This window comes from Moschus berezovskii, chromosome 7 (genome assembly GCF_049115385.1).
Source record: "Moschus berezovskii isolate FMDL1 chromosome 7, NW_MosBer_1.0, whole genome shotgun sequence".
Classification (NCBI taxonomy): domain Eukaryota; kingdom Metazoa; phylum Chordata; class Mammalia; order Artiodactyla; family Moschidae; genus Moschus; species Moschus berezovskii.
In genome coordinates, this window is record NC_142466.1 from 16,353,122 (window position 1) to 16,379,345 (window position 26,224).

At 42.0% G+C, this 26,224-nt stretch overlaps 1 protein-coding gene across 2 annotated transcripts in view; it reads left to right on the forward strand.

Annotated features, from left to right (window-relative positions):
* Positions 1-16,571, forward strand: part of CCDC25 (coiled-coil domain containing 25) — a 34,953-nt gene extending 18,382 nt beyond the window's left edge. Inside the window, exons 5-9 of one of the 2 annotated variants that reach the window (XM_055428095.2) lie at positions 1,522-1,597; positions 5,454-5,557; positions 5,766-5,968; positions 9,047-9,092; positions 13,338-16,571. In XM_055428095.2, coding sequence (XP_055284070.1) covers positions 1,522-1,597; positions 5,454-5,557; positions 5,766-5,968; positions 9,047-9,092; positions 13,338-13,367 — 459 coding nt within the window. In that variant the 3' untranslated portion in view covers positions 13,368-16,571. The remainder of the gene's footprint in view (positions 1-1,521; positions 1,598-5,453; positions 5,558-5,765; positions 5,969-9,046; positions 9,093-13,337) is intronic. The other variant, XM_055428094.2, reaches the window with a different exon arrangement.
* The last annotated feature ends 9,653 nt before the right edge of the window (positions 16,572-26,224 follow it).

Here is a 26,224-nt window from a genome sequence, read left to right on the forward strand (position 1 = left end):
ATTATTCATTTGGTGTGTTTAGTATAGGGTCAGTCAGCTTCTGTGAATGTTAGAAGCCCCCAAAGGCATCACCATCACTATATTGTAGCCTAGTGTACTGGTTGATATTCATGATGATGACATTGTGTTAATCAAGTTGGTAAATACAGAATCCTGTATTTAAGTGAATAAGTCTATTCACAGGATGAGATAGGGTTTAAGTAGTGACACTTAAATCACTTATTTTTTGGTCAAAATTTAGGTATTTGAGAGATTCCCATTTTGAAACATTAAGGGGAAAAAAAATTCTAAATAAATATCTAAGTTTATTCTAAACTTAATTTTTCAAATATTTAGGTAGATAAAACATTTCACTCTTAGACAGAAGTGCTTCTGTAATCCCATGCCTAACAGCCAGCATTGGAAGGACTGATGCTAAAGCTGAAACTCCAATACTTTGGCCACCTCATGCGACAAGTTGACTCACTGGAAAAGACTCTGATGCTGGGAAAGGTTGGGGGCGGGAGGAGAAGGGGATGACAGAGAATGAGATGGCTGGATGGCATCGCCAACTCTATGAACATGAGTTTGAGTGAACTCCGGGAGTTGGTGATGGACAGGGAGGCCTGGCGTGCTGTGATTCATGGGGTCGCCGAGAGTTGGACACAACTGAGTGACTGAATTGAACTGAACGGAACAGCCAGTGCTGAGCTGATTTCCACTAGCCCTTGCCTCTGACATATTTTTGTTCCTTTGGAATGGCTTTGCTTTTGACTTTGATACGGTATCTGTAAAGTGAATGAATCGATATTTTTTTCTCCCTTATGGTGGAAGGTTATATGTAACACAACAGGAGCTTGGTTCCTGACTAAAGCTGCGGGTAGATGACCTACCAGAGGATTTGAGACCCAAAACTAAGATGCTTTGTGTGTGTGTTTTAGTTGCTCAGTCGTGTCTTACTCTTTGTGACTTCATGGACTGTAGCGCACCAGGTTCCTCTGTCCATGGGATTCTCCAGGCAAGAATACTGGAGTGGGTTGCTAGTCTCTTCTCCAGGGATCTTCCCAACCCAGGGCTTGAACCCAGGTCTTCTGGATTTCAGGCAGGTCTTCTGGATTTCTGTCTGAGCCATTGGGGAAGCCCTTGAGAGGGATGTCTCTTGAAAGGGAGGTTATAGGGACCTCAGCTAAGAAATCTTCCCATTGCCAAAAACAGACACCACTTTTCCACAAGGTTTCTAAAAGTATGAATGAGAAGAAGAAGGAAAAAATTACTCAGACATAAAAACGCTTAATATTTTGGTGGTTTTCTTTTCATACCCTGTTTTTTATTTACCTATTAAGTATCAGTATTTTTCATGTTACTGCCTTCTCTTAAAACATTTCCATAACTGACTTTATTTTTCAGTGTCTTGAAACACAGTTGAAGAGCCCCTTGCTTTTAGTAAAATTGTGCCTAGTAAGGTAGCAGAGCCCTGTAAAAGAGTTCCTGTATTGCTTAGAAACAAGGTGGTGGGCCATTCGGTTTATTTTTGTGTTTCAGGGAGAGAAAATAGAAGATATTCCAAAGGAGGTGCTGATGGACTGTGCCCATCTTGTGAAGGCCAATAGCATTCAAGGTCAGTTTTCCTAGAGGTGTTTTCAGAACTCACCCACTTTGTGTCTGAAATGGATTACATCTTAGAGAACATGTTACTGACTTAGGCTTGAGTCTAGAGAATAACATGTATATAATATGCCTTTCCCCTGTTTTGTTTTTTAAGATGGCAATCTCGCTACCTGTCAGAGAACTGAAGACTAATCTCCCCACCTCTCTAATGTTCATGGCCCATGTCAAGTCTTTTTTTTTTTTTTAACCTGTTTTCTTTCCCTTGAATAGAAACTTGTCTAGACTTGCCTACCCTTAAGGTTATTTGTGAAAAGACTTTTGGAAATTAGGTTATATTAAAAGCCAGGTGATAGATGTGTCTCAGGTCTTTATTTGTAATGTTGTTAGATATCTTTATTTTTGTTATTTGTTACTGTTTTGTTGGCCAAAAAGTTCTTTGGGGGTTTTCCATAAGATGTTATGGAAAAATCCAAACGAACTTTTGGCCAACCCAATACATTCTAGAATTCAGGTCTCCCATTTGCTCTTTCCTACTTTTTCTTTCTTCTCTCCTTACAGACTTTTTTCTCCCTATGAGTTTTACAGATATCACATCCACTGATCTTGTCATTTCCCAGAGAATCTTAAATAATTGGTCTGGGGTAATATGTTAGAATCAGTTTTTTTATAGTGCTCTCCAGATGTTTCCAATGTGCAAAGAGTGTTGGGACAGTCAGCTTCTGTGTTTTAAGTAGGACCTGTAATACTGGGCTTGGTGCCTGTTGAGTTCTACTGTACAGGATTTAATTTTTCAATGGTCAGTTGTAGGTCAAGAAGGACAGTTAATGGAGTGGATGTGGCAGTTATGAAGGAGTGTAGGGAGATGGTGTTCTGCTGAGAATGACTGAACTGATAGCCTGGATTTTAGTTGTAGGACATGGACCTAGATAGGGTTGAGATAAGTTTGGGTTCATTTGAAGTTGAGGGCCGATCCAGAGGGTTGAGGAAAAATATGGTTTACATAGAAGATAAGCATGGAGCAGACACAGAGCTGACAGCATGTCGCAGAGGTCGGTGATTACTGGAGAAGAGCTGGAAATGAGCCCCTCCGCCACCTTGTAGCCTGCGGATCTCACGCAGGCAGCTTTCCTGGGCCTGGGGCCTAGCCAAAGAGATGGAAATCTTGTCCTGAAGATCATTAAATTGTAATTCATTTTAGGACATTCCATTTTTATGAGTAGAACCAAGTTCCTAAGATTTCCAGTTAAGATCTCTGGTTACAGAAATAAAAATAATAAAAATTGAGACTGTCATCATCCTCTTTCCTTGTGTGTTCCAACCTCTTTCACGTATTCTTGTCCCCTTCCCATGCCTCTGGCTGGCAGAGGCAACTTTGTTAAAAGAGCCTTGGCCTTGTTATTCTTGGCCCAGCCTCTTTCTCTTTAATCCCTTTGTAGTTTACTAGTTCTAGAGAAAACAGAAAAGAGAAGTCATTGAATCACTGAATCGTCAGCCTCTCCTCTTCAGCCTTCCACAGGGATGGCTCACTTAGCAAGGGATGCTGAGGAGTGAAGAAGATTGTCTTTGCTGTGAGATTTGCTGAGTGCACTCCATCTGGGTCACTGTGTCCTTAAAATATTTTCCTCCCTGGCTGACCACCTCCCATGTTCTTGGTCCTCATGGAATCTGGTCAGCCTCTTCTTTATTCACTTTATAATCTCTTGCCAGATTAAACTGTCTGAAAGCCTGGACACTTTCCATGACACCCTATACCTTGTCTATACAGTTAAGTCCAGACTTCCTAAGCTGGCATTTAAGCATCTCAGATCTGACCACAGACTCTCTTTCCCTTCGTATATTTCACACGCCAGCCAAAGCAAATATCTGCTGTTTTCCTACCTTGTGCCTTTGCTTATATTGTTCCCTCTGCCCTCAGTGTTATACTCCTGCTCAGTCATCACATGTCTGGATCCAAGCTAAGGCTGAGGGTTGACACAGTAGTTATAATAATAACAGCTGCTAGCATTGAATGTTAATTACATGCCCGGCACTGTGCCAGAAACATTACACATTATTCATTTGTCAACTCTACTGAATTAAGAATGTTATTTTCATTTTATAGATGAGGAAGCCAAGATTAAATAATTAAGAATTAAGGAACTTCTCCTGTGGAATCTTTCCCTTTTTCCATCTTTGAGTGACCTCTGCCCTCTCTGAACTGCCTTAGTGCTTTACCTATATCTTTCCAATATCACTTGACAACGTCTCATTTTACTTGAACTTATTTATTTGACTCAACAGAAATGAGTTCCAGCAAACTCCAGGAGATAGTGAAGGACAGGGAAACCTGGAGTGCTTCGATTCATGGAGTTGCATAGAGTCAGACACAACTTTGTGACTTAACAAAAAACAAATGTATTTATCTGTCCTCTTTTAATCTTAGAGGACAGGATCCATTGTCTGAGCATGCCTTGCATGTGGAGATTTTTTTTAACTTAATTTTGAAAAAAATTTCAATCCTGCAGAAAAGTTGCAAGAAAAATACAGCTCTCATCTGCCTTTCATTTAGAGTCAAGAGTTTTTCCATATTTGTTTACTCTCTCCCTATGATATACTCAATGGTTTTTTGGTTTTTTTAGCTGAACCATTTGAGAGAAAATCATAGCCTTCATGACCATTCAGTGTGTCCTAAGAAGGACACTGCCTACAGTAACTGTGTTACAGTGATTAAATTCAGGAAGTGTAACATGGGGAGAATACAGAGACCATATGTAAGTTTTGTCAGTAGTCCTACTTCTGTCACTTTATAGCATCTCTTTTTCCTGATCCAGGATCCTGTATTCTATTCACTTGTCATGTCTCTCTGGTCACCTTTAATGTGGACACTTCTTTGTCTTTCAGGACTTTGACACTTTCAGAGTGGAGGCCACTTTGGCTTGGTCTGATGCTTCCTGTTCAGTAGGATCAAATTTTCTGGCAGGAATACTATGCAAGTGAAGCCTCGTGCGTTACAGTCAGGAGGCACCTGCTGCCAGTTTGCCTCGTTTTTGGTGATGTTAACATTGATCGTTTAAATAGGGTTGTGTTCCCCAGATTTCCCCAATGTATGTGGTCATTGAATATAAACACTGACATGTATCACCATCAAATTCAGAAGTGCCTTAGGGAGCACTGGACCAGTGATTGAACTGGGATTCTTAGAGCTGCCTGGGAGGCTGTTGGCGTGGCGGGGCACATGAAGTGGGGGCAGTGAGGGCATAGGAGGCGTGAACAGGGCTCCTGGCACCCCTTTTATCCAGAGCATCTTTGCTTTGACTACTTTGACATGTTTTCTTTGGTGAAAGATGTTCCACTGCTAAAAGAAACAAACAACAGGAGCACTACTAAACAAGTCCAGCTTCCTCATATTTGTCTCATCTCAGACAAGATTCCAGGAGCCATGGGGACTTGCCCAAAGTGAACCAGCTGGTTTGTGGTAATGCCGGGTAGGATCCTGTCTCCTGAATTCTTTTATCTTGCTGCTTAATCTTCATTAGGTCAAGGGCTCCTTTGAGAATCTGAGAAAACCTGCTTGGCCCTTTTCTTTTTAAAAACACATACGGTAAATGTTGTTCAACTTTAGAAAGCCTCAGAGTCCCTGAAGCTGATCTCTAGACCCCTGCTTTCCATTGGAATACTTTAGCTTGAATTGTTTGTGGGCTTTACCATTTGTCTTTGTAGGGGGCTTCTTTTTTAAAAAGACAAAATATTTTGTGGTTTGAAACACTCAGTGGCTTGTTCATTCTCAACCTTTTCCCCTGTTGGATTATGGTGACTTAATCATGGGTGTGGGCACGCTTTGCTCAGCGTCCTCCTGCCCACATGTTGAGGACAGTCTCTCTTGGCAGGCTGCAAGATTAACAATGTGAACGTGGTGTACACCCCGTGGTCTAACCTGAAGAAGACGGCCGACATGGACGTGGGCCAGATTGGCTTTCACAGGCAGAAGGATGTGAGTGTGACGTCACCAAAAGTAGTGGTGCCCTCGTGCTGAGGGGCATCTTGGTGCTGAGGGGTGTCTGTCTCTACTGTCGAGGGCTCAGCATGTCTGTTTCCTATCGGAGTCCACCTGGATGGCAGAGGAAAGCTTCTGCCCTATTCTGAGGGGGACAGGGGAACCATAAAGATTAAGTATCTTTTTTTCTACATCTCCCTCAAAGGTGAAAATTGTGACAGTAGAGAAGAAAGTGAATGAGATCCTGAACCGATTAGAAAAGACCAAAATGGAGCGGTTCCCAGACCTAGAGGCAGAGAAAGAATGCAGAGACCGTGAAGAGAGAAATGAGAAGAAAGCCCAGATTCAGGAAATGAAAAGGAGAGAAAAGGAAGAGATGAAAAAGAAGAGGGAGATGGACGAACTTAGGTATGCTGGAGCTAAGACACTCACATTGACCTTGGACAAGTCCTCACTGCTGACTTAATTGGGAATTAACCCTTAGGAATGGTAGATTTAACTTGTGATACATGTACCAAAAAAGTTGCTGATTCCTTTGGGAATGGTATAGGATCAACATGAGCTTTCTTGCCCTGACCTGACCTGGTTTCCTTGGTATACTCTGGATTATTAGCAAGATTGTTCAGCCAAAATGGAGGTATTATGATCAAGTGCTGGTATTTATTTGTTACCGACATGCACATGTCCATGTTGGGAGTTCTGCTAAAAATAGGTCGCATTGTCTCACTTTCAATACAGTATTCGAGAGGAGAAATCTGGTAGTATTACCCCAAGTTATAACCTGCCACCATGAGACAGACTATTGCAGAGATTTAAGCATTCAATTTGATGTAGAATTGTGAGTCTCTCTTGTGTTGTGAATGAAAGAAGAATTAGCAACACCATTGGTTTCAAAAATATGTGGAATTTTGAGTGATGAATGATTTAGACTATTCTTTTTGTTTTCAATGTGCAGAGGGAAAAAAATTGAAAACACCTTTTTGTGCCTTTTATAAATCTAACATAATTTTGTTTAGAAACATAATACTGTATGTTAGAAATATGAAAAAAGAGTGAAAGTGTTAGTACCTCAGTAGTTTCCGACTCTTTGCCACCCCATGGACTGTAGGGACCCCATGGAGAATCTAAGCAAGAATACTGGAGTGGGTTGCCATGCCCTTCTTTAGGGGATCTTCCCAACCCAGGGATCAAACCTGAGTCTCCTGCATTGCAGGCGGATTCTTTACCGTCTGAACGACCAGGGAAGTTCCCTTGATAATGTCACTTAATTTACTTATAATATATAATAAGAAAGGTTAGCTAACATTTTTGGATACTTGTCATCTTCCCAACAGTGTATTGTGCTTTACTCCATTATCTCATTTAATCCTAACACTAGCCATGTGAGGCAAATATATTTTATCATCTGCATTTTGTAGAAGAGGAAACTGAGAGACTGAGTAACTCACCCAGAGACATGCAGCTCATCTCAGTCTGCTTCTCAGTCTCACACACACTGTTTCCGCTCTCTTCTGCCCTCTCTTCAGTCTGTTTCCGAGTTTTAGTGAAACTCCCAACAAGCTCTAAGCTCAGATTTGTTTTATAACCTGTTGGTGCTAGTATCACTTTAATTTCTGTCTTTGACTCTTGGACCCAAGAGATCGAATGCTATGCCTACAAAATCTTCTCATTCTAAAGCCTTTCACTTGCCTTTCTGACATGGAAAATACCATTAAATTTCACCAACAGTCGATTCATTTATTTGGACCCTCTGCTAAGAAACGTCTAGTTTAATTGCTGTGATCGCTGAAGAAACTGATGTTTGAATCTTTGGGGAATTCTACAGATAAAGTGAGAAGACATTCTCACCCTGGACAGTATCCACAGTGCTTCCAAATGGTTTCAGGGAGGAAGTCCTTCACAGCCTCATATCTTGGTGAAGCACAACTTCTTCCCAGTTCTAATGCCATTGTTTAGACTCTAAACTCCCTTTTTCAACTTTCTGAATAAGAATGGCAATCAGCTTTTCATTTCTAATTTCTATCAGGAGAATAAAAATGATGGAATTGCCATTGTAAAGTCCAGGTTCTTTAAGCTCTAGTCAGGAGTCTATCCATCAGCCTCTAGCTCAGAACAGAGCAAAACCCACGACACAGAAGGCACCAGCTTCCTTCTCAGATGAAAAGAGCAGCAGTCCATCTTGTTCTTGCAAATAAGTGCTTTACCTACCCTGTCCTCAGTGTGCAGAAATTCCAGTGATCTGATACTCTGAATAGGTCTACATAAAGATCATTCTTTGAGGTAGTTTTCTTAAAGAAATATTTAGGTTGTTGGGAGAATGCCGAACTGTGAAGGTTAAGTGGTAGCAGTATATTTTGTTGTTGATCAGTCGGTAAGTCATCTCTCTGTGACCCCATGAACTGCAGCACACCAGGCCTCCCTGTCCATCATCAACTCCCGGAGTTTACTCAAACTCATGTCCATTGAGTCAGTGATGCCATCCAACCATCTCATCCTCTGTTGTCACCTTCTCCTGCCTTCAATCTTTCCCAGCATCAGGGTCTTTTCCAGTGAGTCGGGTCTTTGTATCAGGTGGCCAAAGTATTGGAGCTTCAGCATCATTCCTTCTATTAACCATTTTATTCGTTTACACAATAATGAAAAATTCCCCTTATTTAAACTCCACATATTAATTCTCATTTACCATCTTGTTCATTAGCTCTTTAGACAGCTTTTTGGCTCACATTTGCCCTAGAGCTTAGCATTTAACGGGATTTTTGTGTAGAGAATCTTTGTGTAGGGTTACCTGTAGAGAGGAAGCCTTGAGTGACATGTTCCTTCTTTACCTGCTGTGCTATAAGCCATACTTAGAGTAAGGATGCACCAGAAGAAAAACAGCATAGGTTCTGAAAGTAGTCGGAGTCCTAGAAGTGACCTTGCTTTGAAAGCGAGAGAAGCAGAACAGCTCCTGCTCAGTTTCATGTGGATTTTGGAGAGGGCCTTCAAACAGGTTCCTGTGAGTCTCCCAGGGGACACCATCGTTTATTGACACACACTGTAGAGGAGTGTCTGTAGTTCCCCTGCGGTGTGTCCAAGTCAGTTTCATCTCTGTAGTTGGATTCCTAGTCATAGCCTGCTCACCTGCTCTGTTAGAACCTTGCATAGCTCAACTTGGCTTTTGTGATATTGTAACAAACGTTTATTAACATTGAAATCTAGCTCACAGTGTAAACATTGAAACTGGAAGGAATAAGCAGCAATCAGAAAAGGAGTCAATAGAGGAGAAGTGTGTAACAGCTAAAGACCAAGGGTAGGACCTCAGTCTATCTAAGGTGGGGATGTTTCAGAGTTGGCAGCTTCAGAAATCAGAGTTGAAGCCCTAAGTTCAGGTGTTTGAAGTTAGAAAAGAACAAGACCTAGGTGAGATGATAAGTCACAGCTGCTGCTGCTGCTAAGTTACTTCAGTCATGTCCAACTCTGTGCGATGTGTTTTTTTTTTTCTTCTAGGAGCTATTCATCACTAATGAAAGTTGAGAATATGTCTTCAAATCAGGTACATTCAAGTTTATTCACTCTAATTTTGTGCCTTGAAATAACTCACTAAGTTTGTAATGATTGAGTTTCTGGCCAGTGTTGGTTGACATGTCACGGATGGCTTGACAGTGGTTTGGCAATGATTGAGCACTCAGGTGGATTCTGTTAGACACTGCCCACCTTCCCTGTGGACTTTGTCCCATGTTTGTTTTCAAGAACTTTTTCATTCCCTGTTTCCCTCTTTTCAGGCAGACATGCCAAAAATGCCTTTATTTATTAATGTTCTATAGTAATGTGACTGCAGATTCTGTGTTTTAATTGAGCAAGGACCTTATCACCTTCAGTTAAATTAAATGAAAGATCTTAACTGTAGTCTAAGCACCAACATTGATTGTCTTCATGTTCCTCAGGATCTAAGATAAAGAGAGATGGTGATCCACGTTATAGTGTAGAAGGGTCATCTTAGCATCAGCAAGCACATCATTATTTTATTAGAACTGAGGCAGGGACTTACTGTTCACAAGTGCTGTCTTGCCCAAAATTTATTTTGAAGTGGCTGGAAATAGCATAGTTAGGCCATTATTAAACAGTCTATGCAAAAAACCAAAATTAGACAGGTGTATTTGCTGTTATGTTGAGTGTTTATAGTATAGCATATGATGCTTTAGATGTGTTGTCCAGTGCACTGGGCACTCTTTGCATGTGGCTATTTAAATTACATTTAATTTGATTTAAACATTCAGTGTCTCAGTCGCACTAGCCACAGGTGTCTAGTGGCTATGCTATTGGATGGTGTAGAAGTAGGTCATTTCCATCACAGCAAAAAATAATATTAAGCAATACTGCTTTAGATGCTTAGAAATAACAGAACTTAAGTTTTCTTACAGGTCACCTCACCAAACCCCATATTCAGTGTGTGAATTGTAATTGTTAATAGGATTTTGTTCGTCTGTTAATTTTGTTAATAGGACATTGTTCATCTGTAAATGTCCTTCTAAAAATCGCTAAGAACAGTATTCTTATTCCTGTCCCTTTGTAGAACTAAAGTTATGGGGCTCCTTTATGAGTCAGAGATGTACCTTTATAATTTATTCGTGAAAAATTCCAGAGTAGTATTAGGTAATTAAATAGAGCCTTGACTTTGAAGTTCTGAGGCTTAAACTGCTGTTTACTAATTGGATAAGACTAATAAAGTTATTTAACCTCTCCTAGGGAGTATTCATCAGCAGTAAAGAGAGACGTATGATCTCATGGGGCTGTTCTAGAATTTAAACAAGGTCATGTGTGAAAGTTCCTTCTTGCCTTAGACACTCTGTGAATATAAACTGTCATTATCATTTCTTATCCATCTAGTCCTTGGTTGTTATTTATCCATGGAGCATCAGTATCAAGAGATGAGGTGTATTTAATCCCTTCTGGAAACTACTCTGAGAAAACAGTTTAACAGTTGAGCAGAAGTCGTTAACATAATCCAGGTCTGATGTCTTTGCTGTGGTTGTTGTTGCTATTGAAGTTTTCCATTATTTAGAGACAACTTCCCAGCAGAAATCTGGCATGTATATTGTGTTATGACCTTAGCCATTTTCATGATGGATTTTCAAAGTTTGGATGTTGTTTTGGAATTAAGCAACACACATATACACACACAAATACACATCTGTGTACAGACACTACCCGATTAGTGACATGTCAAAAGTTCCAGGATTACAAAGTCAGGTTTGTCGACCAAAGGATTGTTAACCTTCCTGCCTTTCCTCTCCCTCTGTCACTGCTGCTCCTGTCCTATGCCTGTGTTGGAACCAGGTTCAAATTTCCGAGGAAGTTTTGTGCTGGGTGTTTCTATTCTCTCACAGTGCAAGTCCTCACAGCTCTTCCTCCTTCTTCAAAAGAATGGACTTTCATTCTCCTTGTAACCGTCTTCTGTTAAGGGGACACAGACCTTTTTGAATCCACAGCTTAGTCAGTTGATTTTCAGCCAAAGACTGGTGTTTACCTAAGACACAACTTAATTTTTAACTTAGCTTACACAAGTTCATCAGGAAAAATATTAGTCTTCCACCTTGAGGTTGGTTTTAATTTTGAGTTTTTGCTCTCCTGTTTAGAATAAATTTCTTCCATCTATCATTTCTTTCTAATTTCTAAATTTGGTATCAGGAACCATGAACCATTTCTTGTGACATTTTATTTGCTTATCACTTTCTAAGTGGATGACGAGAAACCTGTTTTGCTACACTGAAAAGCATGTTGACTCTTGTTTAGTCACTAAATTGTGTCTGATTCTTTTGTGACCCCATGGACTGTAGCCCACCAGGCTCCTCTGCCTATGGGATTTCCCAGGTAAGAATGTTGGAGTAGGTAGCCATTCCCTTCTCCAGAATTGTCCCAAAAAATATTTTGACTCTTACAGGGAATCTAAAATACGGAAATTGTCCAAATCAAATCTTGGATTGCAGCTTTATATTTAAAAGTTACTGTAATCCCCCAAAAAGACAGATCCCCTGACACATGGGAACTCTGCAGATCTAACTCGTAGGTTTTATAGGGAGTAATTCACTTTGATTGGCACCAAGCCACATTATCTTGGTGAGTTTTGGGGACACAAACATCCTCAGTGTTTGGGATATGAAGCTGACCTTCATAGATATAGGATGACTCTTTCAACATCTCTGATACTATTATTTCAGTGTAGAACTCTTGGGCAGTCAGAGTTCGCATGCGTGGATAGACTACAAACAGTAGTTTGCATTTTGTACAGTTATCCAAGGCATTTTCACTGTGGCCTGAATTCATTGTGCTAATTAAAGCGGGCACGGAGAAGCCTGCTAAATGGAAATCAAGCCAGACTTCTCAGAAAGCACTGTTTTCTACCTTTTCCCCTGTCCATCTTTAATACGAGCTGCTGCTGCTAAGTCGCTTCAGTCGTGTCCGACTCTGTGTGACCCCATAGACAGAAGCCCACCAGGCTCCCCCGTCCCTGGAATTCTCCCGGCAAGAACACTGGAATGGGTTGCCATTTCCTTCTCCAATGTGTGAAAGTGAAAAGTGGAAGTGAACTCGCTCAGTCGTGTCCGACCCTTAGCGACCCCACGAACTGCAGCCTACCAGGCTCCTCCATCCATGGGATTTTCTAGGCAAGAGTACTGGAGTGGCTTGCCAGTGCCTTCTCCGTAATACGAGCTATTAAAGAGAAAAGCATATAGCATTCCTGGAAGCCTGAGTCCTCTCTCTCTCTATCAAGGCAGGTATAAAGAGTGGGAAAGAGAGAGAAGCCAAAGCAGTGTTGTATCCAGGTTATGGCATTTTCAAGCAAATGTACCAGAACTCACAGTATTAATGAATGTTCGTGTCCAGAGCAATTGTCTCAGGGTATGCAGTAGCTCAGAAAGGAACTTCACAGTGAAAGTCACTCAGCTATGTCCAACTCTTTTCGATGCTCTGGACTTTATGAAGCTGTCAGGCTCCTCTGTCTATGGAATTCCCCAGGCAAGAATACTGGTGTGGGTTGCCATTCCCTTCTTGAAGGGATCTTTCTGACTCAGGGATCAAACCCGGGCCTCCTGCATTATTGCAGGCAGATTCTTTCCTGTCTGAGCCACCAGGAAAGCCCAGAAAGGAGCTTCAGGGTTTGCTTTTGTGCTTGGTCTCCAGGGCTTGTCTATACATAATAAAGTCGGTCCTTACACAGATACCACTGCCATGTGAGGATTTTTTTTTAATCAAAAACTTGTCAAGCTAGCTAACTTGGTAACTAGCCTGTAGCGTCTGGATGACTTTTTCTATTGAAAAAAAAGAGAGAAGCCACCTTGTGAAATGACAAATACATGATACCCCGAGGCTCAAAATAATGGAATTTAAATAAAAAATATTTTTGCATGTTTATAGCTTTGATGGCATTAAAACATCGAGGCAGTATTTGTTCGTTTCATGTTGTGGTCTGTTTTTTGAAGGAGGAGTCATGTTTTCTGCACCCTCTAGTAAGTCGTTAGGCCTCACTTCACAGTTTGGGACTCATTGGTCTCTCATTGCCAGGCAATCCAGGCCATGTAGTGATGACACCTTAGAGAACACAGCTGCTCTTGTCGCCATTCTAAACAACTAACAATTTAAGATAGAGAAGAAATGACTGAATTTAATTATTTCACTTTTTAATTGAATTCTATAGTTCATCATAAGGCAGCTTGTTACTTACTACTCACTTTAAAGTTTTTAAATTGTGTTACTTGTTTTGAAGGCTTTTATGGTTTCACTGTTTTGTCTCCTACAGGATGGCAATGATTCAGACGAATTCATGTGAATGGAGAAAAGGACCTTTTAAAGATGTGAATTTGGGGCAGTGTGCAGAAGTTTTCGTTTCATCTATGTTCTGAGTCATAAACAACCAACCAGAATTCTGCCTTCATAATATTCTACAAATATTACCAACTTCGGAGTTTAAAAAAAAAGTATTCCCTTTTTTGCTGTCAGAAAAGGATCAGATGAAGATATATGTATATATAAATGTGTATACAGTATAGTTGGACTTTAAGGCAGCATATAGCTTTAGGAAAGTGAAAATATTTTTGCCAGAACATGCCTTGGAACCTCACGAAAGTTGGCCGCCCCTGTTCTTGGAATAGACTCTAGAATGAACCAACTCTGGAAAGTATTTCTATTACTGCGGTCTGTCCTGAAAACAGATGTCTTGAAAAGCTCCTCATATTCTTAAAATAGTCTCAGTTCTGTTAAGAAGAACGTGTTGATGAGCAATACAAGTAAATGTTCCTCTCACCCCTGGCTTCCTGATTAAGGAAAAAAAAAAAGATACGGGTTTTGAAAGTGAGTGATATTTTCAGAAGATAACTGGCTTCAGTGGTCATGTCCCATAGTACCATCCAAGTTTGTTAATGGATCTGCCCTCATCTCTCAGTTTTTTCAAGCTTCCACGTGCTACATCCTTCCTTTTCCCATTGAGAGCCTCCACCCAGGCACCATCAGACTTACGAAAAAGAATAGTCTGTGTTAATCAGGGTTGGGCCTTATGGCAGTTTTTACCTGAGCCCCAAGTTGTATATTACAGCTTCCAGCTCCAGAGTCATTTCTCAGCATTGAGGGAAGAAACAGGGAGGAGTGCTCTGTGAATTCCTTTGAAGATGTAGGTTACCTGATTTCTGTCTTGGGATGTAGCATAAAGCCCAAGTCTACTTGGCAATTATGGTTTAGAAAGACTTAAGCATTTTACTTGCCAGCCGAGTAGTTTGTTATTTACTTTGAAATAATATTTATTTCGAGTGGTAATCCCGGAGTTCAGATTCCTCAGTTGTAGGCTCAGTAACTTAATAGATAACAGTCCTGCTCATGTGAACCACCTGCCTTCCAGGGTGATTCTAAATAGAAGAGAGATCTCTATGACAACCTGTAAAGCAACTGCTATGGAAAGAGACAATGAAAAGGAAAGACGCAAAGTCTTTGTGTCAGAAGACAGAGAGGTTCACACTTTAACCACACCCAGAAATCTTCAGCTGTGTCCCAACCCAGCAAAAGTGCCTCCTCCAACAGATAATTCCACCTGTAATAGTACTTTGGAACAGTGGGTTAAACCACAAAACTTCAGTTTCTGTTTATCCCAAGTTGGTGTGTGGGGTTGAACTGGAAAATGTCCTGGGCCAAATTTTGAGAGAGGGTACAGAAGTTGTCTGCAGAGATTACTGATTATCTCTGTATATATGTCTCATGATAGCCCTGAATTCTGTGAGTTGGAAATGTAACAATAAAGACTCATGTTTTATTTGGGAGGACACTAATCTATAACTTCTTAGAATTTGCTCGTTAGTTCCCTCCCCAAGCTGGTTCTTAGGGTGATCAGGCTGTGAAACCCTTCTCTGTCACATGGGCTTAATCTGACAGGTTCTACAGGGGTGATCTTCCTCCCTCACTGACAGATTTGTCTGTCCCAGATGCCCGTGGGGGCCAGAGTGGACCACCTTTCTCATACACCTTCTTGATTGAGTGTAAGTCAACAACTGTGCTTTTTCAGTCAGATGGCCCTCCCACCTGGTTACTGTAAGGGAACCGCTGCAGCTGTCTAGAGTGGGGGACTGCCCCTGGCGTTGCCTGTGTAACCTCACCTCTGACCCACGTTACAGCATATACAGGGAGAACTTTGGAAGAATACATCTGTTTCTACTGTAGTGTGAGAGATTCTGGGGTCCACATGGGAAACTCTTAGCTGACACTGGTTTCAAATCCCTGGCCCTCGACCCTTTCCAGCTGCTTTGCTGATCACCCCCTTCCCCCTCTTTCTGTGTGATGGGAGGGGTTTTTGACCAGCTCCCATGGCCCCAGAGGAAGCATCCTCCTTTTCTTCTGAGAACATTGGCTCAGTGCCAACAGGTCAAACTCTTGGCATTGAAGTCATCTCATTTCTGGCTATTGGCATGTTTCCTCAACTCCTTATAGGAAAATTCCAGACTGTTGGCATTTCTGTGAGCTGTGCCCTTGATCAAATCACACACCATGAGGACTTTTTCCACTCCGCCTCCAGTTTCCCCACTCTGATCTGTGTGCAGGTGAGGGTCACATGATTGTTTACTTAACAAGCTTGTTGTATTCCTGTAGCTTGAGAATTTATTTCTTATCCACCTTTTTTGACCCAGAGTCACAGTTTTTTAGGCAAGGGAAGTTTGTCACAGTGAGTGGGGTAGAACAGACTTTAGGAAGTTTACCAAAATGGGGAAGGTTTTGACCTTTGCAAAGTAGGCGCTCAGCTGTATTGGAACCCCTTCACTATCTGTTTTTGTTGCTGTGCTGTGTTGAACGTTGTCTAAAGCCCAGATTTTGGTGAACCTTTGAACTGTTCAGTGCCAGTGGTTTCCCCCACTTGGGAAGGAAGGTGTGAGCCACACATGTAGCAAGATTTGAGAGGGAAGTAGGTTCTGGCCTCTTGTTTAAGACCAAAGCTGTTCCTCCCACATTTGTATCCATCAGAGACAGGAAGCTCTCATCTTCCAGGCCGTAACAGGTTATGGGAAAAATAGAGCAGGATGGAGAAATGGACCACGTTCCAATTTTTCCTGACCTGTGGTCTTGAAGCCTGCTTTTCTGTTTGATTTGAAGGACAGCGTTGTGAATAATAAATCCCACGCTCAGAATGATCGCAGTAGAGTGAGTGGGCACTGTCTTGATTCTCAAGTAGGCTGGGAAACAGTCCAGCTGTGCTCAGCAGTGTAAAAGTAGAAACTTCAGTTCCAAGCTAAATGTCCATCTCGACCCATCTAACTCCAGGGTGTGTGTAAGAGCTGGGAGATGAGGACAGCACATCCAGTGCCCCAGCAGGCCACCGTTCAAGGTGGGCTTCACGAGAGCCCTTTCCTGCCTGGTGCATGTGGGCCCAGCACAGGGGCAAGTGACTTGTGTGCATCACGTCATTTCATGTTGAGTATGGACAATGCCACCCATACACTCATCATGTTCTGGATGAATGACATGTAAAATAGAATAAAAGCTTATAGTTTGAAAAGAACCAAGTGTGCGTGTGGGCTTTCACTTCCCTTTCTTCCTTCATGACTCAGTCTCATTGGTGGGCTATGTGTACTTTAGGCAAGTAGGAAGGAGGTTCTTGGCTACATGGGATGATGCCCTCCAAACAGTCAGTTTTGCTCTTTAGCAGGAAGAAAAGAACAACTTAGAGCAAAGGGGAGATGACCAGGGATTTCAGGAAGAGAACTGAAGACCTCGTAGTCTCAGGGCCGTGATCTCCGTGTACCAGAATGTGCAGTCTACAACTCAATTCCCCACCCCTCTAGAGTTCCTAGGGGTCTGCCTGAGACCCTGACCCCTGGATGAGGTGTGAACATGCAGACTTGCTGGAATGGTATCCTTGATGAATGTGGTAGTTCAAGGCCAGTGCTCTGTTCACAGAGCCACCCTTTCTGGGATCCTGTGTTGTCACTGCTGACAACACATTACCTAGTGTGTTGGCGGGAGGTATCAGGGTAGGAGGAACCAGAGAAACAGACTTCTCTCCCAGCTGTGAAAAGCATATTTGACTTCTTAAATGTTTATTAGATCAGGGGCCCCCAATGAGGAAGTCTGAGCACAGACTGGAAAAGAATTTCCAGACACACAGCATTTCAGAAGACAGTTTATTAGAACAAAGAGCACAGGTAATGTGGGCTCTGTGAGTGCAGTAGGCTGACCTCCTGACAGACCAGGGAGAACCATCGCTTTTTGTGGGTTAGTAACCAATTTTTATAGCCTCAATACAAAATTCCTGCTGGAAGGTTGGTATGAGGTGATTGATTGGTTAAGGTGCTGTAGGGTGATTACCAGGGTGGACTTTTTTGCTTAATTTGGAGTCAGGAATCCTGTTAGTGATGATTACAGGGGCTTTTGGCAATGATTACAAAGGGGCTTAGTCAGCTTTGGAGGTGGCCTTGGTTCTGGGCTCCACTTCTCTGGCCTTGGTGCAAAGCCTTGCATCTGTGTCCTTGGGGCAGGACTCAACAGCCCCCAACCCCTGGGATCTAATGCCTGGTGATCTGAGGTAGAACTGATATAATAGAAATAACTGAGGGGCTTCCCTTGTGGCTCAGCTGGTGAAGAATCTGCCTGCAGTGTGGGAGACCTGGGTTTGATCCCTGGCTTGGGAAGATCCCCTGGAGAAAAGAAAGGCTACCCACTCTAGTATTCTGGCCTGGAGAATTCCATGAACTGTAAATAAACTGCACAGTAAATGTAATGTGCTTGAATCATCCCAAAACTATCCCCCTACCCCACTCCATCCCAGTCCAAGGAAAAATCGTCTTCCATGAAGCCAGTCCCTAGTGCCAAAAGAGGTCAAGGACCGCCACATTAGAGGATACTGGGTTCTGTTTCTCACTAGTCAAAGCAAACGTGCATTCTTTTGGTTTTAACTGCCTTAGCTACTACAATTCTAGGGTTTAAGTTTTTGAGTCAGTCAACCTATCTGGGGAATGTAGGTGGAAACCAGAATTTCACATAGAAAAATGTAGATTCATTTGTATTCTTACTGGACTCAAGAGTACACAGAATACTAATACCTGTCTAACGCTGTGTGTTATCCATGGCTTACCACTAGAATATACACACCCCTGTTTTTCTGTCTTACAACTGATTACTTCGTTTTGTCTTGCTGAATTCACGGTATCAGTTGTTGGAGGGATGCCAAGCTCTCCACCTTAGTGATGGTAACTACAGCTCTGCAGTCTGCCGGATGAAATAGGAAACAGGTCTCTGTGTTGGCAAGTGCCAGTGGGCCCTGACTGGACATTTTCTGCCTTTTTTGACAGCCAAGGAATGGAAGCTGGGAAATGAACGCTCACCCTGGAATCCATGTAGCATTTGCTAGTTCCCAGCCCTGGTGAGTGGGTGTCAGTATTTAAGGCTTAAAAAAACAGGGCAGGGGGAGGAATTCTCTAAACTCAGTACTTTTTTTCAATCCCACATCAACCCCATCCTTTGTAACCACTGCAGTAAAAATATAAGATTAATGGCCTGACATTTTACATCCTGCCTAGATGAAGCCTTAGATGTCTGCGTACTTGCTGGTATTTTGGTTTCTGCCTCAGCAGTTTGCCTTGTAAAAAGAAGGTCAACATTTACTTATGATTTCTGGGATATGCTTAGAACAGGATCTTCCAGGTATTCAGGGCTAGTCTGTTGATCTTGAACTGTTTTAGCTCTTAGTCAAAATGCAGGGTCAACAGGTTAAAATTACAGACAGAAATATAGAGGGAAAATATTATTTGAGGCAGCGGTCTTTTATCCAGCCCAGCCTGACCAGAATTGTCTTCAGTTATGAAGCCCATTGCTTCATTATATTATTCAATACATCCCTTCAGAACTCTGAAACTTTTGTTCTTTGGTTAACATACTCAGCACCCAATAAGGTTTACATAACTTATTTAAATAATAGAATGGGAAAGACTAGAGATACCAAGGGAACATTTCATGCACAAGTGGGCACAACAAAGGACAGAAATGGTATGGACCTAAGAGAAGAATAAGATATTAAGAAGAGGTGGCATGAATACAGAGAAGAACTATACAAAAAATATCTTCATGACCCAGATAATCACGATGGTATGATCATTCACCTGGAGCCAGAAATTCTGGAATGAGAAGTCAAGTGGGCCTTAGGAAGCTTCACTACGAACAAAGCTAGTGGAGGTGATGGAATTCCAGTTGAGCTATTTCAAATCCTAAAAGATGATTCTGTAAAAGTGCTGCACTCAATATGCCAGCAAATTTGGAAAACTTAGCAATGGCCACAGGACTGGAAAAGGTCAGTTTTCATTCCAATCCCAAAGAAAGGCAATTCCAAAGACTGCTCAAACTACTGCACAATTGCACTCATTTCACACGCTAGTAAAGTTATGCTCAAAATTCTCCAAGCCAGGCTCCAACAGTACTTGAACTGTGAACTTCCAGGTGTTCAAACTGGGTTTAGAAAGGGCAGAGGAACAAGAGATCATATTGCCAACATCTGTTGGATAATCAAAAAAGCAAGAGAGTTCCAGAAAAACATCTACTTCTGCTGTACTGACTATGCCAAAGCCTTTGACTGTGTGTATCACAACAAACTGGAAAATTCAAGAGATGGGAATACCAGACCACCTGACCTGCCTCTTGAGAAATCTGTATGCAGGTCAGGAAGCAACAGTTAGAACTGGACATGGAACAACAGACTGGTTCCAAATAGGGAAAGGAGTACGTGAAGGGTGTATATTGTAACCCTGCTTATTTAACTTATATGCAGAGTACATCATGAGAAATGCTGGGCTGGAGGAAGCACAAGCTGGAATCAAGATTGCCAGGAGAAATATTAATAACCTCAGTTATGCAGATGACACCACCCTTTATGGCAGAAAGCGAAGAAGAACTAAAGAGCCTCTTGATGAAAGTGAAAGAGGAGAGTGAAAAAGTTGGCTTAAAACTCAACATTCAGAAAACAAAGATCATGGCATCTAGTCCCATCACTTCATGGCAAATTGATGGGTAACGTGGAAACAGTGACAGACTTTATTTTTGGGGGCTCCAAAATCACTGCAGATGGTGATTGCAGCCATGAAATGAAAAGACGCTTACTCCTTGGAAGAAAAGTTATGACACCACTCTGCCAACGAAAGTCTGTATAGTCAAAACTATGGTTTTTCCAGTAGTAATGTACAAATGTGAGAGTTGGACATAAACAAGGCTGAGAACTGAAGGACAGATGCTTTCAAATTGTGGTGCTGGAGAAGACTCTTGAGAGACCCTTTCCCAGAACGGCAATCAAACAGTCATTCCTAAAGGAAATCAACCCTGAATATTCATTGGAAGGACTGATGCTGAAGCTCCAGTAGTTTGGCAACCTGGTACAAAGAAACAACTCATTGGAAAAGACCCTGACACTGGGCAAAATTGAGGGCAGGAGGAGAAGGGGGCGACAGAAGGTGAGATGGTTGGAGGGCATCACAAACTCAATGGACATGAGTTTGAGCAAACTCCAGGAGTTGGTGAAGGACAGGGAAGTCTGGCATGCCACAGTCCATGGGGTTGCAAAGAGTTAGACATGACTGAGCGACTGAACAACAAAGGGTAAAGGAAACATACAGATCCTCCCTTGCTTCAGCATGCCCTCTCCTTCCTCCAAGCAGCTGTGAATTCCATGGATCTCCCAGGCTTCTGAGTTGGGAAGAATATTTAAAATATTTTCTTTGATGAGTAGAAATTCAGAATTTGAAAGGAAAAGAAGGGCACAGGTGTTTTAGGGCTGTGAAACTCTTTGGATAGTACTCTCATTGTGGATACACTTCTTTATACATTTGTCCAAACTCAGAATGTCCAGCCCCTAGTGAACCCCAGAGTGAACCCAACTGTAAACTGTAGACTGTGGGTGATAATGACAAGTCCTGTAGGCCCATCAACTGTAGCAAATGTACCCTCTGGTGTGGGAGGGTGTTGATAGCAGGGGAGGCTTTGTGTATGTGTGGGGGCAAGAAATACATGGGAAATCTCTGTATCGTCTCAATTTTGCAGTGAACCTGAAACTGCTCTAAAAACTAAAGGCTATTTAAAAGAGAAAAAGGGTATAGAGTGATAAATATTCCCATTTCCCCTTCTTGGAGGCAACCAGTAGTACCAGTTTTTTGTTTTTTATTAAAGGCAAATGTCTAGACCTGGACTTAGCTCAATCTGCCTGCTTCTTGGACTGGATGCAGCAGGGGCTTAGGGAAAGGTGGTGTGTGTGTTTGGTGTGTACGTGTGTAGGGGTGTGTGTGGGCAGGGGTGCTTCTCTTTGCTTTTGCCTCCTGGGGCATTTAATCCAAAAGAAAATCCCCAACCTCTTCCCAGAGTCACCCCTGGCTGGGGCCGAGGGAATGGTCAGGAGCTCAGAAATGGAGAGGAAAAAGAGGGTGGGCAGTGACCTGGTGTCCTCCCCCATGAAACAACCTCTGCCAGGACAAGGAGGTACAGGATGGGTTCTCTCTCAGTGAACTCCTGTGTTCTAATTAAAACCTGACCTTAGTGGAGCACAAAGGAAATGAAGAAAGCTTCTTCATCTCGCTTTATGCTTGGGGGTGGGGAGGAGGTGGGAACAGGACTGACCTCAGGCGTCGTGTGATGTCAACGCCCCAGCCCCCCCTTTGGTTCTCTGTCCTGTCCTTAGCTTAATACCTTAGCCACCTGATTAAAAGATCTGAAAGAAAAAATTGTCACCCAAGGATTCCATGTCTATTAAATCTATGCTTCAGAAAAGAAGGTAAAATAAAAATATTCCCAGATAAAGACTGGGAGAATTTGCTGCTAGCAGTTCAACTTATAACATATACTGAAGGAAGATGTTGAATTGAAAAAACAAAAAGCAAAACCTTGATCCTTAGATTTGAAAACGCTGGGCTGATTTGTTTAAAGGATGAGACGGTGCTCAGGGCTTGTGCACTTGAATGACCCTGAGGGATGGGATGGGGAGGGAAATGGGAGGGGGGTTCAGGATGGGGAACACATGTACACCCATGACTGATTCATCTCAATGTATGGCAAAAACCACTATAATATTGTAATTAGCCTCCAATTAAAATAAATTAATTTTTTTTTGACCCAAGAAAAACATTTATTATTCTTATGTTTTGACTTCTTCTGTAGATTCTTTGGGATTGTTTTTCTTTTTTCCATTTCCCCGCCTCTGTTGTAGTGGTCAATTTTATTGGCACTATGAAATCTAATTAAGCTTTTGAGCTTTTTTTTTTTTCCCTCAGTCACATTTTTTATTGTTGTTATAAACCTCTGCCTCTGTGTTGGGCTTTTGAGGTTCTGTGGAGTTTTCCTCTTTTTTGTTTTTTCTTTCTTCTTCCTTTTTCTTTTCTCTTTTAATTTTAATTTTTTAAATTTATTTAATTGGAGGCTAATTACTTTACATTATTGTATTGATTTTGCCAGGCAAGTGTATGTTTCTTGGTTCTTGTCTCATCTCAACAATGATTTGGGGCGACGGACATTAAAGCCCTTGGTGCGTCACAGCTCTCGGGTCTTGAACAAACCGTGTCATAACTCTTAAACAAATCAGTGTTAACAGTGCTAATTTTATTTAGAAGATAGCAGGAGAATCCATCCTCGAAGAAGAGAGTGGAGGAGTGTGCCAGTGAGCACGGTGGGGGTCGGGGTAGAGAGAGAGAGAAAGAGCGCACGCAGGTGGGAGAGAGAGAGAAAGAGCGTACGCACGTGGGAGAGAGAGAGCGTGCAAGCGCTTGGCTCCTCCTCTTATATGTTTTCTCCCCCCTGGGCCTGCCCTATGCAAATTGGGCTTAGTCAGAAGTGCTGTTCTACCTGCAGTCTTCACTCCGGTCCTCAGACCTTCCTTTGTTCTATTTTCGCAGGCTTTTCCCTTCCTTGTCTTTTGGCCACCGCCATTTTGGACTCCTTTTCCCTATTCTACCTACCTAACATTCCCGCCTCAAGAGATGGGAGGCCCAATTCTTTGGGAACAGGGGCGTCGAGGTCTTTCTGGCTACCTCCTGCTGAACTGGGATGGCAAGGGGTATTGGGCCTCCCCCTCTTGCTAGTCTCAGGCCTCAGAGTCCTCATAGTGGTATGGTCGGCTGTAGTTTTACATCTTTGTTGAACTGGCATTGCATGTTGTAGTTTGTTGATCTGGGCAGAGACAAAACAGGTTAGACAATAGATACTGTATGGAACAATCATGAGCAGCATCAGTATGGTGTAACAAGGACTAGCAGGGGCATTAGCCAATTTCAAATTCCCATCACCAGGATGGCTCAAGTCCCTCCTTGTTTAGGGATCAGAAGATCTATCTCTTATCTGTTTTGGAGTACAGTCCCTGCCAAGCTGTGTTGGCTCTTTAGAGCTATCCAGAGAAATCTTATCCCCAGAAACCAGATTTTGGGGGTGTTCATTAGAATGGCACTCATTTGTAGTCCTGAATAGGTATCTGAGATCTCCCAGGGGCTCATAGGTGTATTGAGTGTCCTCTTCTGTTTTCTTCCACGGCTTGACTCGTCATGTCCTGGTACCTTGACTGCTGTGGGGGTAGAAAGTATTACAGGGTAGGGGCCCTTCCATGTGGGCTGGAGTTGAGCCTTTGGGGACCCATCTTTCCAGACTTTAATTAAGACTTGAGTCCCTGGAGCATATAGTGGTGACTCCTTAGAATCTTTTGGGTCCTGGTTCATACCGCACAAGGGTATATCCTGTTGAAATTGGCCAATGGCCATGGTATAAGACTGGAGGGTCTGAACCTCTGGATCTAGGAAGAGGTCATTGATATAAACAAAAGGTCTCCCATATAGCATCTCATAAGGACTAAGACCAACCTGTTCCTTAGGGGGAATTCAGGTGCTGAGGAGGGCTATTGATAAAGCCTCCTTCCATTCCAGGGAGGTCTCCTGGGTTATCTTTTTTATCGCTGATTTTAAGAATTGGTTGGCTCTTTCTACTTTTCCTGAAGACTGAGGCCTTCAGGCACAATGGAGATAATAAGTAATGCCCAATGCTTTAGAGACCCCTTGGGTGACCTTAGAAGTAAATGATGTCCCATTGTCACTTTGTAATGACCTGGGCAGACCAAATCTTGGAATGATTTCATGGAACAGTTTAAATTAATTAAAAAAATAAAAAAAGAATGTCTGGGTATGTATACAGAATGTTTCAAAAGTTTTTCTTCAGTTTATTGATTTCAGAAACAACGGTGTTGATTTAACATTTTTCAATAAATGTTAAATCCCAGTTTGTTAATGGCGGTCTACCAATGGAGGTAGTAAGACTCATTTCTTGGATAGTTCCTTGCTGTTATGTGATATTAATGTAAAATTTAATTGAATTCTTAAAGAACACCCTAAGTTTGTTTCTGAAGCTTATCTCAGTGATCTATCTTTGGATGAAGATCAGATGCCTCGTGACCTGCAACCAGGACTAAAAAAAAAAAAAAGGACATAATTTAAAGGACTGTCTCCAACCTGGATGGAAGGACTTTTTTCAGAAGAAACTACACTACACCAGGATGAGAAGACGATGACATCAGAGGTAGACAGCTTGCCCAAGATGCTGGACCTGATTCGTATGATCATTTATAATGTTTTCTTGACTTCTTAGACCTCTGCATATAAATCAAATGCTTTTCTACCATAGGCCTGATCCTATGCTAGTTTTAGAAATTAATCCAATTGTCGGGTTTGTAGACATGTAAAAGCTCATTCTCCTTATACAAAAACTCTGTTAGACTTGTGCCATCCTAATGTCCTCAAACCATGGCAACAGTCTGCTTCTAAATTGGAAAATTAAAAACAATACCTGGAAATTAGAGTCAGGGCTATGGGAAATCCAAGATGGCTGCTTGGCTTTTCCCAGCTCCCTGACAAACCTCATTTTTATTTGATGGGTTAAAGCCTCCCTGGCTACAGGGCCTCCATAATGAAAAATCACGGAATATTAAGTTTTGTAAATTGTTAAATTAAGTTTCTAGTTTTGTTAATGTCTAGTGTTTACTAAGACTCACTGCTGAGACAGTTCCTTATTACATGATACTGCTGAAAGATTTAATTAAGTTATTAAAAAGGACACTCTAGGTTAGTTTCTAAGGCTTATCTCAGTAACCAATCTTCAGATAAAGGTCGGATGCTCCATAATGTACAACCAGGAGATTAACACCAGACTATAATCATTTAACGAATGAAGTCAGGTGACTTGGGGTGTACCAGGCTTTATCTAATGAAAGTTCTTGACTTATAATTCTTATTTTACTAATAACTGCTAGCTATGGCTATATTATTTTCTATGTCACTTGTTTCACTGAGCCTGTGATATAATGCTGAACTGACAGTTCCATATGAGATCAATAATTGTAATAACGTGACTCTGGGTATGGGAAAAAGCAATAAGAGGAAATATTTTCCTGGACCAGGAGGCTAGTAAGACAGTGGTCCAGAGACTTTTGCTACTTGCAAGGCCTGGTCCAATTTTAGCACACTGAGTGGCCCATCACTTCCCTAGACCTGGGAATGAGCCTTCTCAGCACCGCGGGACACAATGGCCATGAAATGGTGTCACGTGGTCAGATATGTGGCTATGAAGGGACCCTGCTGACTGGAAGTTGGTACTTGCCAGCTGCCTCTACAAAGATTACATCATGACCATTGCAAGCTGCTGACCTTCAACACCCCCTGGAAGAAGTTCAGGGTGAAAATCAGGAATGAGGCACTCTGTGCTCTGAAAAAACTGGCAGAACAGGCCTTCAGATAGTTAGATCTTTTCAGAAAAAGGTTTTATGGGTTCCAATTCTTGCATCTTCTCATACCTAGAAAAACACTGACATCATTAATGGTGAAATCTGCTTTGGCTATTAAAAATTTTTTTTTTTTTTTTACAATTAAAAGTCAAAATAGAGTAGCTATGGTTCAGACATCCTGGGAAATAACTATTTCCCAGATATCCTGCTACTGCTGCTAAGTCACTTCAGTCGTGTCCGACTCTGTGTGACCCCATAGACGGAAGCCCGCCAGGCTCCCCCGTCCCTGGGATTCTCCAGGCAAGAACACTGGAGTGGGTTGCCATTTCCTTCTCCAATGTGTGAAAGTGGAAAGTGAAAGTGAAGTTGCTCAGTCGTGTCCGACCTTAGCGACCCCACGGACTTGTTCACTACGTGCCTCAATTAAGATC